General features: G+C 38.4%; 1 protein-coding gene across 5 annotated transcripts in view; it reads right to left on the bottom strand.

Annotated features, from left to right (window-relative positions):
- Positions 1-12737, bottom strand: part of TBC1D5 (TBC1 domain family member 5) — a 659444-nt gene that overhangs the window by 128735 nt on the left and 517972 nt on the right. For all 5 annotated transcript variants that reach the window (XM_019508683.1, XM_019508679.1, XM_019508681.1 and 2 more), the window contains exon 15: positions 10617-10723. In XM_019508683.1, the coding sequence (XP_019364228.1) occupies positions 10617-10723 (107 nt within the window). The remainder of the gene's footprint in view (positions 1-10616; positions 10724-12737) is intronic.

Genomic DNA, 12737 nt, shown 5'->3' on the forward strand with positions numbered 1-12737 from the left:
AACATAAGTAAACTAGTCATTTGAAAGCAACAGCCCCAACAAATTCACGTGTAATACGTTTTATTGGTAACCACAGTAATTAAGGAATACAAGGTGATTCATATTTCTTTTCTACTTGTATGTCCTGCTCAAAGAAGAAATACTAATTCTATAGTTATTTTTCCATGTTGAAATGTTGCACATTTCAACATGGAAGAATAATTTTGTATCCTGGCACTTTTTCATCTGCCCTGATATCTCACCGTATGAACTGCTTGTTCGTTAGGGGATAGGGCTCCATCTTGAAACAACAAGTTTGCCTCAGTACAGAAAAAATCCTTTCCCCCTACTATGTATGGGCCCCTCAAATCTCCAATTACCTAAAAAATCCTCATATCCTTAGAGAGCACCAACTAAATTCAACTCCACATTTAAAAGGAAACGTGACATTTTGGGCCACTTAACATGCATTTTATATCCTAATTCCCTTGGGAAGGCTTATGACTATAAATTACAGAGACCTGAAGGAGGTATAGAAGTGTCCTCTCTTGCCCTCAAAGTTTTCCCTGCATTTTAAATTTAATAAATAAAAGGGAGAGACAGTAAGTAGCAGGGGCCACAACTTGGGATCGCCTCCCTTCCAGGGCAGTGCTCATCTCAGTGACCCATGGAGCTGACCTCCCTTTGTCTTGCTCTCCTTTCTTGGCTGCCCAGTGAGTCACCTTCAACAGGAGAGATGGAGGATGCTTCTTGCCCATATTAGCACAGGCCCTGGGAGTCAGGACATTTTGATGAGAAGTGGGAGATGGGAGGAAGAGCGCCTATACTAGGTCTCCCACTCCCTGAATAAATACTCCAGCCACTAAGTTATTTGTAGGAGAGCTTTATTCCTCCTCCTCCAAACAGTTGATGGCTGATTTTTCTATGACTAACAAAGAGTTATAGGCCTTCTGGTGTAGATAGCAACAGAATGTAAGTAATGAGGGAAACATCTCTTCTGAGTATGCTCAGAAGGACAAGGAGAGTGAGTTGTGCAGGGGGAAAAGGATATAAAATTCAACTTGCCCAAAATAGACATAATGCTATATCTCCACATAGGCTGCATCACATGAGTGCACGTGAGTTTTGCAATGCCTCAAAGGTTGCTGAGGTGCCACAGAATGCACCCTGCGCACATGATTTGGGGTACCACCTCAAATGGGAGCCCAGCCAGCTAGAGCCACTCTCCAGCTGTTGGCCAGGCTCCACACCTCTGGACTGCTGCTGCCAGAACCCTAGGAGGCCCCCAGGGCCCCAACACCTGGGCTGGCCTCAGCCTTCCCTACCCCACCCAGAGATTTTCTCTGTGCTAACCTCACATGCAGGGACATGTGCCAGGGCAAAAAGCAGTGGTACTTACTGGACAAGAAGGGATTTGGAATTAGGCCTATGCCTCTAACATTAAACATTGCTTGGTGCGGGCTGGTCTGTCACGGACCCCATATAAGCACATGGTTAAGTTTCCTTGGGTACTTTAACAGTAAAAAATTCAAGAGCATTTTTCATGTTTGAAGTTATGGGGCTATTAATGCATGCGATAGTTTCTGTGACAATGGAAAGTAGCGGTTTTGCTTAACTCACTGCTGTTTAAAACACAACCATACTGTTACAACCAGACCGTGTTTTGCAAAGCAGTTTCTGCACCAACTAATTTCAGATATGACTCTATGATCTGCTGACTTCCCTAGTTTTCATTTATATTTAAATGCAATGGCTGTTTAGGGTGGATTGTCATAATATTTTCATGCTATTAGCCAATTTACATGCCAATCCACAGAGTGTTATGGAAAGACTGACAATGTAAGCCATATAGTCAAATGTATCTGGCTACCTAAGAAAATCCCTCTACCCTTCCTGCAATTCCAAACAGTGGTATGACTAACACAGTTTCTCTAGGTACCAGCTCAGGAGAAAGCGTGAGCACGGCAGAGAGAGCAAGAGACCATGAGCGAGAGAGAGAGAGAAACACACAGAGAGAAAACTGTTAGGGTCCTTGGTCAGCAAAAAGTCCAAACCACTCAACATACTATATAGGATTTTTCTGAAAACGCTGGCTGAGCAATGTAAAATATTTTGGTGGGAAAGATTATTTCATGATGGGGGTAGTTAAATGGCTGACAGATTTGCAGAGAAAATGGACAAATTTTGCATTATGAATATTGATAATTTTTTATGTTTATAGGTAAAATGTTTGAACAAGTGCATAGGAGCTGCTAATTTGCAAGTGTATGCAAATGAATAGTTACTATCAACTTACTGTGCATTTAATAATTTTGTATGTTACTGTAACAACATGGTTATTTCAAACCATGGGTCATTAAATTAATAGCTGCCAGTAAGCTCTGTATTCTAATAGTGAAAAGGCAACAGATGAGATGGACTAAAAAGCTTAAAACAATAATCCTTAAAACTGAATGTTTATGATGTCAAATTTCTGTAGGAAAACAAGTGTTTTTGACCCTTGGTGCTAGAATGTAAAAACTAATTAAGAGTGGTATTTTTTTTTAAAAGTGTACAAATAGTTGTCATTTCAGGGGCACGTTAAAAAAATCCAACTATCCTACAAATTGAGGATGGCAACCAATTCTGAGGGCATATAACTATGGAAGCAAATAATTGTAATGTTGCTACAAATCAGGTGGTTAAGTAAATTCTTTTATTTAAAAAACAATTTTATATGCACACACACATAAATTTATGGGGTCCTAATCTTTCAAATATTAAGGGCAAATATCAGGGTTCTCACTGGTCTACTGCTAGAAATGAAACGTATTTAGCTTCAGGTCCTCCTAACTTCTCCCCCAGCAGAAGGTCAGTACTACTGAACCATTTCTTCTTCCTCCCTTCCTTTCCCTGAAAATATGTCTCTCTACTCTTATTCATTACGTAGAATATCCTTCTTTTCAGTGGGTTGATGATCTCACACTTTCTATGGCTCAACCATGGTGCCTGCTTCATGTCAGCTGTCTTGCTGTTGGCCAACCTCCCTATGTAACCTGACTCCTGGCCTGAGCTATCACTGAGGGAGAGCATACCATAACAAAGGTAGGCATATTGTGTCAGGACAGGCAACATGACTTGGACTGAAACTAAAGACAACTGACCATCTCCAAGTCCCAAGAAATCTTTATTTCTTGTTCCTCTATAAATTAAGTAATAAGCCAATACCTATGGTCAACTCCCTGGAAATCAATCAGCATTAGCATAGTTAAACAGTTTCCATAATTTAAAAAAAAGAAAAAAGAGCATTATTGATAATTTATCAAGGGGAAAATTAAGAAAACTTGCTCCTATTACTCTAAAGTCAGAGACCATTGGTATATACAAGGTATCAAAATTCCACATTTGAGTATGTATAAATTAATGAGCTGCTAATGCTCAAATGCTGATAGACACTAACTTCCGATTGGCTGCAATATGGTCATTAAAGAGTGGTAATTAATGACAGATTGCATCCAGTGCTAACAAACAAAACAAAATAAAACCTGCTCTTCCCCTGACACAAACACTGAAATAAACAATACAGAAATAACAGCAGCTTTCAAAGGACAGTTGGAGCTTTTCTGCAGCACCTCAGCTAATGAGTATATAGAAAAGAATTTATCAGAAGAAGAAGAAAGTGAAACTAAGCAGCCTTTCAGGCACATGAAACCAGCACACAGAAAACTCTGAGATGGGTGGCAGCTACTTCAGAAGAAAATTCAACTGAAAATAATGCACAAACAGTTCAGTTGACAATTTCAGTAATGTATTTTTTCACCTGTCACTTACTGCTCAGATATGATGAGTGTTAAAGGCTAGAATGAAAATTCCTGTAACTGATGATTATATGAAGGATCATGACCTTAAAACCATATATTATAACTTAATTCCTATGGTAGTTGCTGTAATTTTAGTTATGGTGAACTGATGTGACATTTCACGGACGCTATGTGTACTTCAACAAGGACTCAATTTCAATTTGACATTACTATATTATACTGTAATTTAAAATGTGAGCACATTTCTTAAAATACTATGTTGAAAAATAATCAGAAGCTATAATTAGAATATTTTAGGCTAATTTAAAAAATATTTCTATTGGGCAAATATAATATTTTATGTGTTTTGTAGGCTGCTTACGCAGCAACATTTCCACGGAATTAAACTGTCTTATTTCTAACTAGCTTGCTTAGCAAATAATATAACTATCCTTGCTAAACGGTTTGCAAGCAAACTTATTTCATAGAAATATTTTGGATAAATACTGTAAGCTCTCAAACAAAGGATGGTTGTCAGGTTCTTAGTATGCAATCCAAAATGGTAATGTTCTATGTAGTACTTTAGTTTTGTAATAAGTCATTGTGATAAGGTTAACACATCAACATACAACAATATACAAATAAGAACACCCAAAGATGAAAATTACTTTGCTTATGTTGCTGTATTAGAATTTTATTTGCTAAAGGGTAAAAACAGATTTGCAAAATTCACAGTTAACTTAAAACAATAGTTTTAAACCTTTTATTCCTAGCCCTGGCTGCCTTCAGGAGGGAAAGAACATCTGGTTATTTAAGGAACACAATATGTTCACATTTTCTATGACTTTTGTTTCTAATTGGGTTTTTTAATTTTTTTTATTTGAACAACTCTAGTTAGAACTATGTTTTTTAATCACTTTATATTTTTCCAACTGCCCTCCTTCCACATTGCCACTTCTTCGTTTAAAAGCATTTGCTTTGAAAATTAACAGTATTGCTCAACGGTTGTGATGAGAAAAGGGAAGAAAAAAAGAAAATTAGCTACTCATAGGATATTAAATTCACAGACACACCTACAGTTGATGCATTTGTATACCAGATCACTTCCTGCCCTAGTTTCTGATTTAATCGCCTCTTCTTCCCTATCAAGTCAGTTTTCAGAAATCTTTTCTATTTTGAAGAAGTGTAACTGAAAAGTATCATTAATACACACAACTGAAATAATTGTTTTCTTGAAAGACTGGAAATCTGAAATAAGTACGTTTTTTATCAAGTGAGTTCTCTAAATGGAGAGACAATAACATTGATTTCAAATTTCAAGTTTGAATTCTAGTATTTAACAACTGGGAACAGTCAAATGCAAAGCAGGCTTTATTCAGGGTTCTGTATATAGTCTAGGTTTGTCTGTAAATGTGAGATCCTTTGGGCTTCCCATCAGAGGCAGCCGCAGGAACCTGTTTTTAGCTATTATGGGTATATACTCAGTTTCCATGCTGATAGATAGCTTCTGTCATACAGCTGCCTCTCTCATTGATGATAGGACTAAATTGCAGCCAACAAACAAGACAGACTAAACTGTACCCCTGCAACTCTACAAGAGAAATGGAGAAGGAGGTGGAGTTAATTAGCGTGAACTTAATAGGTATAATAAGGAGTTATGTAGCAAAATAAAGGAAGGATAAATCCAGTCTGCCTACAGAACCACCCGAGTCAGAAATGGAAAAGCCAGATCAGGTCCATCTCATTCATTCCCCACAGCCATGGCATGATTGCTCCCTACAGAAGAATATACTCAGCGTTATGTCTAGATATTATGAAAAACTCTGTATAAGTGAGATGATCATTTCATCTCACCATAGAAATAGATATTAGCAAAGCCAATAACCATTGCTCACCACTCTGTTAAGCTGCATTGTCCCTCCACTTGAGATTTCAAATCTCCAAGGGGTAGATAACAGGTTTTCCTCATATTTTTTTTTATAATAGCATCAAACATACTCATTATGCTCAACAAATATTTAAATAAGCTACTGGACCATGGAACAAGTCTCCAAAAGAAAAGAAGTGAGAGTACCATGACTCAATGCATTTAAAACTACACAAAACCTTGGGAGAAATACCATACGGTGAGTTCTGCCTTGGCCCAGGAGAGCAAAGTTGCACTGAACCAAATATAACTTCCTATTACAGCCTAGAAGATAATGATGGAGAAAGTGCACAGGGAAGCTTTAAAGGAGGGGGACATCTAAAAAATAAATACAAGTCAACGAGGACTGAATTTGCAAGCTATATCTTCCAGGCTACACTACTGCCCAGAGACTTCTAGGGTTTTCCCTTTCCATTGTCTTTAGATGCCAATCCTTTCATAGCCTCTTTCTATAAAAGTTCATGCCTTTCTGAACCAGTAAGTCTCTAAGGTGCTACCCTGTCCTACCTTCTCCGATTCTCTTTACAAAAAAAAGAATTAAAATGATATTTATACCCGAGACAGATAGGGCAGTTAGTTCTCGCATATGTGCTATTGGATAGGCACTGTTCAATCATGTAAGGAAGGCATCTTGAACCCAGAGGGCTGAAGATACTTACAGATGAGTAACAATTTAAGCAACAATTAGGATTTTCTAGGCCTCTGAAAGCTGGAAACTGTAAGAAAAAAAGAGCATGGGACACAACAGTCTAGAAAGGCCCTCCATACATTCCCGTCTTGACCAACCATACCTGACTAACCTTATTGCCTTCAGTGAGAGGACTGGCTCTGTGGATGTGGGGAGATTGGTGGATGTGGTGTACCTTGATTTTAGCAAGGCTTTTAATACAGTCTCCCACAACATTTTCCCAGGCAAGCTAAGGAAGTATGGCCTGGATGAATGGGCTGTAAGGTGGATAGAAAACTGGCTGGAGCCTTGGGCTAAGAGTAGTAATCAATGGCTTGATGTCTAATTGGCAGCTGGTATCAAGTGGAGTGCCCCACAGGCTGTTCCTCGGGCCAGTTTTGTTCAATATCTTCATTAATGACCTGGAAGTTGGCATAGAGTGCGCCCTCAGCAAGTTTGCAGATGACACCAAGCTGTGGGGAGTAATAGATATGTCGGAGGGTAGGGCTAGGATTCAGAGTGACCTAGACAAATTGAAAGACTGGGCTAAAAGGAATCTCATGAGGTTCAACAAGGACCAAGTGCAAAGTCCTGCACTTTGCATTGAACAATCCCATGCACCAGTACAAGCTGGGGGCTGACTGGCTGGGCAGCAGCTCTGCAGAAAAGATCCTGGGGGTTACAGTGGACAATAAGCTGAATGAGCCAGCAGTGTGCCCTTGTTGCCAAGAAGACTAACAGCATACTGAGCTGAATTGGTAGGTCTGTTGCCAGCAGGGCAAGGGAAGGGATCATTCCCTCTATTCAACACTGGTGAGGCAACACCTGGAGTACTTCCAGTTTTGGGCCCCCCACTATAGAAAGGATATGGACAAATTGGAGAGAATCCAGTGGAGGGCAACAAAAATGGTTCAGGGGCTGGGGACATGACTTATGCAGAAAGACTGAGGGAACTGGGCTTATTTATTCTAGAGAAGAGAGGACAGAGGGGATTTAATAGCAGCCTTCAACTACCTGAAGGGTGGTTCCAAAGAAGATGGAGTTAGACTGTTTTCAGTGGTGGCAGATGACAGAACAAGGATCAATTAGGGTATCAAGTTGCAACAAGGGAATTTTAGGTTAGATATTAGGAAGAATTTTCTCACTAGGAGGGTAGTAAAATAGTGGAACAGGTTACCCAGAGAGGTGATAGAAGTTGAAAACCCGGCTGGACAAAGCTTTCGCTGGGATGATCTAGTTGGGGATGGTCCTGCTCTGAGCAGGGGGTTGGACTAGATCAGTGGCCACCAACCAGTCGATCTCGATCTGGTTGATTGTGGTGTCTCTGATGACAATCAATCAATCTGTCTGTCAAAGACTCCACAATTGGGAGTGGCAGGATGTACATGGCGGGGCTGAGCCATGCCCCCTGCCACCTCGGCTGGGTGAGTGGGGTCAGAGCATGGGCAGCTTGTCTGGAGGGCAGGGGGCAGAGTGGGATGGGAGCCAGGGAAAGGGTGGGGCAGGTGGGGCACAGTAGACTCTGGGGTGCCAAAAAGTGATCTTTACCATAAAAAGGTTGGAGACCACTGGTTTAGATGACCTCCAGAGGTCCGTTCGAAACCTAACTTTTAATGAGTCTAAGATTTTATTTTTCTTATTATCTACTTTTTGTCACTGAGGTAACAGATAATAGGCTAGATCGGGGTGGCCAGCCTATGGCTCCAGAGCGACATGCGGTTCTTCAGAAGTTAATATACGTCTCCTTGAATCTTTGCACAAGTACACAGTAGAAGCTGGTCACCATGTGCTTGTGCAAAGATTCAAGGAGATGCATGTTAACTTCTGAAAAGCTGCATTTGGCTCCACAGACACAGGCTGGCCACCCCTGGGCTAAATGGACCTGTGGCCTCACCCAGTATGGCACTTTTAGAGTCCTAGGTTTAAGAACTTCTACCATATATTTGTAGTTTTGCTCTTTCAATCAGGGACTTGACAAATGTAATAAGCAGTAGCATCTGGAATTCAATGATGGCAGACAACTTTCCAACTCATTGAGAAGTTTGGAGAAACAGGCATGTGCTCCCTGATAAGCAGCCCTTGAAATGGCCTAAAAGAAAATAAGAAACAGGTCTTAAGGCATTCTCTTTAAAAGACAGTGCATATCCTCAATTCATTCCAACAGGTAACTAGTATTACAAAGAACAAATCTGAACATAAATTTAACATAGGTCCCTTAATGCAGTCTTGAACCAAGAGCAATGAGAGCTTGTTAAAACTCTCTTAGGTCTCTTCATTCTCTGGGAAGTCTTGGTATTTTAACTTTCAGAGTACTAGTCACACAGATAGATGCAACATAGAAATGATAACAATTTTAATTAACTTTATCCAAATGATAGAACAATTAAGGATCTTTGCATGAAAGGCCTTACAGTCCCTCTTTTCCTTGAATAAAAAAAGAGGGCAGTTTGAAGGTTAAGAAATACGTCCAGACTGTTCTCAGCAGCATAACGGTACCAATACAGTTGTTTAGGGGTACAAGAGGGTCCTTAAAATGGCATAGAGGCAAATAAGAAACAGGTTCTTAAGGCATCATTTTAAAAAGGAAGCCTATGTCCTCAACTCAGTCCAGCAGGTTGCAAGAACTTATGCAACTGAAAGTGGGTGAACTTTGGTTTTCATTGGTCAACTGTGGAGACCAGAAAACGACTGAACAGGACTAGCCACCTAACATTCTTCCCAGAGGCCTTTTTGTCTTCATCTGTTGGTATGACAACGCAAAAACATTTTAGACTGACATACAGGCTGAGAATTTTCAATCGTAAATTAGTCTGATCTTCCAACATATATCCTCACTAGTTTACAAAACAGATCATGTGTTTGGTATGATTTAAGAGCTTAGTGTAGCTGTTCTCCAATCCAAACATCATATCTCCCTAAAATGGTACTTATAACTTGTTCTGCAAAGACAGTACCTATGTATAAACACCTAAACTTCTTTGGCAATCCTTTATAGTCGAGGGTGATTGTCTTGCATGATTGTCTTATCTGTGGGTCTGAAGATGGCTGACGAGGCTGATCCAGGATTGACAGACTGCTGCAACTCAGGCACGTGTTTCTGTGGGTGGGTGGCACCTAAACTTAAACATAGATTGATTCCTCCATCTGCCAACTACATTTAAAAAAAAAATCCTGAAACCGAATGCTAAAAACCTTCTTAAGTTTTTACTTCCCATTATGAAAGAAATATTTATGCTCAGAAAGAATAAAGGTAAGCAACTGTAAAAGAGATTTCTGCAGAAGACTGATACAGAAACAAGCAGACATTTTCCCTTAATCTATAAAAGAATAAATGTTGGGATCTTTTAACATTTTGCAGAAGAGAGGGCAGAAATTCTTCTGTTCAAATGTGACCTGCATCATGAGGACAAGGGAATTTAGACCATCCATTGGCAGCTTAGTGATGGGAACCTGCTCAAAGGCAATTCAAAAACTGGCAGCACACTTTTTATTACCTGCCAATGATTTGAATGCTGAGAAGATTATTGCCCATAGCTTTATCTCAGACCCTTTATCTGTTACATTTTAAATATATGTTTAGCTCTAAAACACCAAGAAGTTCATATTTTTGTTTACAATTGATCAGTGAATCTACTTATGTCAGAAACAGTAGCAATCCAAAATCATACACTGAAAAGTATAAATAAAATCCAACGTGAAACTTTCAGACCATGAGTGAATTCCATTTTTAACAGAGACTATTACTTAAAAGTAATTTATAAATTTGTAAAAATAAATTCTCTGATTTCACCTGATTGCCTATGGTGCTCTACAATGGCTATTTTCAGAATTAATAATTTATCATATAAGTGTCTATTAGGAAGCTGTGCAATGGTTTCCAGACAATTTATAAGGTTATTTTTTTAAATAAAAGATTATTGCTGTCCTTAAAGTATATTTTCATGCGTGGATCCTATGTGAAGAATATTAAGTATAAACTGCTGAAGGGCAGGGAAACCTCTGTTAAGTAGCTGCTTGACTTTCTGGTTCAGTTTACTTGGCACAGTGGCAAAAAGGCAGCCTTTAAGAATGGGAAAACCCACATTCCAGTGTCATAAAACCATGATTTTGTGAACTCCCTCGTTAACAAGTATCTGGCAGCCTCCAGAAGTATCTCCTTGACATGCTCCCCAATCAATTTGTCATTAATTTGTGCAGCACTTGGAATGTTTCATGTTCAATATTTATTTCCTACATTGGTAATATTTAGAAATGGGTACAATACCTTTGGATCTCTAAGAAAGAGTGCTCTTAGGATGAGTGAATGTACATCTCCAATTGGTGGATAATGCATCAGAAGTCCCAAACAGGTCTGATAGTTACTTGAGATCACTAGAAAATAAAAAAGAAGTGGTGGTAATGAGGAAAATATATGTATATACACATTATTTGGGTCTTCTAAGGAGGTTTTTTTTGTTTGTTTTTTTTTTGTTTTTTGTTTTTGTTTTTTGTTTTTTTTACAGATGCATCACAGCTCAGCTTCAGCAGCTGTTCTTCACAATAAGTAAAAACTGTGCCTTTCAAATCTAGCATTCCTCAACATACAAGCAAAAGGCTGCATTGTGTTGTACAGATTTTATCCTGGGCTGGCATCAACACTAAAGATTCCATTGACTTCAATAGGCAGCTTCAGCTACTTCTTTTTAAGTGGGGTTTGCACCTTTTCCTTACTAATTTCTCCAGAAATACCATGTATGTTTTTCATAATTCTGTTATTAAACAGCTTTCAATACTTTCTTATATTCTTTTGACCTTGTGAGGTCCCTTCCAGCCCTACTCTCCTATGACCCTCTGATAAACTATGATTCTTAAGAAATGATTTTGTGTAAGGCCTCAGAAACATTAGTTTATGAAATACTTTGGTCTCCATCTTTACCTGCCTAAGAACCCTAAAGAAAATCCTGAAATCATTATGCATTTTTGTTTTTATACTTTTTATTTTCAAATTCTTTTAAAACTATAGCACATCATTAACTTTCATCCTAGAATTTTGTCACTCGCTCAGGAGATTTAGTTTTGCTCTGTCTGAAGTTTGTCTCCTGTTATAAACATATTGTGTTAGGTTTCCATCCCAACCCAGGAATATTGTATGGTTCTTTGCTTGTCAGGGTTTTTTTTTTTTTAAATCAATCTAATTATGAGTGCAATTATTATACACATCTTTTCAGGCAGGTCTATGTAAACTACTTCATTTCTTTTGCACCATCTAAATCCAGGCAATCCATCTGCCACAGCTGTCAAAGCAGTGCCTATTAATGATGCTTATACTGTGCAATATACAGACTGCCTCCAACAATACCAATTGTAAATAAATTGTAAAGAAACTTTACAGTTTTCAGAACTTTAGCTGTAACAACAATATCCTTTTTATTAATCAGAATCCTAAGTGGGGAAAATATTCCTGCGGAACACACAAAAATCCCTCTGATCCAATAAAAAGACAAAATAAACTACTGTTATATGGCAAGGGAGACTCAGTAGTCTAATTTTTTTCTTTAATGCGAGTAAACCTCATCTCCTCCTGCACCTCTCCCCTCCCCCCTCCCAAAAGGATTATGGGGAAAAGATGCAGGACTGGGCAAAATGAATAATTATAATCTGTGCAGGGAACCACTTTATCATCTTCATTTCCGTTGCTGATCCGACAGCTTGTAATTTCATACATCTGCTTTCATTTGTAAAGCACTCACTTATCCTACTCATTCTTTATCTGTTCTGCCTGTTCTTTTTCTATCCTTTTGTTTTTCTTGTTCATACTCAGATACCTGTTTTTCTTCCTTGAAGTCACAAAGCTAGTATAATGAACACAATACAATGGTCTCAGTCGGAGTTCTTTCAGATGAATATAATACAAGTACTACATGTTATATAACCGATGAAATTCTCATCTTCAAATTTAACACACTGTACAGCACTTACAGTTAGGACACATTTTATTTTATTAAAGCAAATAAAAATACTGAAAATGGATAGTAAATTCAAAATAATTTTATAAGCTATGGATATTTATAATAAGTAGTTCCTGTCTCAATATGATAATGTCTTCTATTTTGTAATTGAAAACGGATTTAAAAAGTTTGTCAGAGCTTGGTGAGGGGTGTTTTTTTTTTTTTTTGATACTGAAGAATGAATGTTAAAAAAAACTAATTTATTTCTATAATAAAGACTCAACAGTTAACAAAATTGATATTTCTAAATATAACAGAATTCACAGCCATCTTTAGATTTTATCAAGGGTGTTTCAGGGAAACAGCTAAACAAACTGGACCCCCCCAACTCCATTGCTACATGAGCAAAAAGCAAACAATTCTCCCACCCTGACACTCCCAAAAACACCCCCCCCCCC

Source organism: Gavialis gangeticus, unplaced genomic scaffold (assembly GCF_001723915.1).
Source record: "Gavialis gangeticus isolate Ggan-Ray unplaced genomic scaffold, GavGan_comp1, whole genome shotgun sequence".
Lineage (NCBI taxonomy): Eukaryota > Metazoa > Chordata > Crocodylia > Gavialidae > Gavialis > Gavialis gangeticus.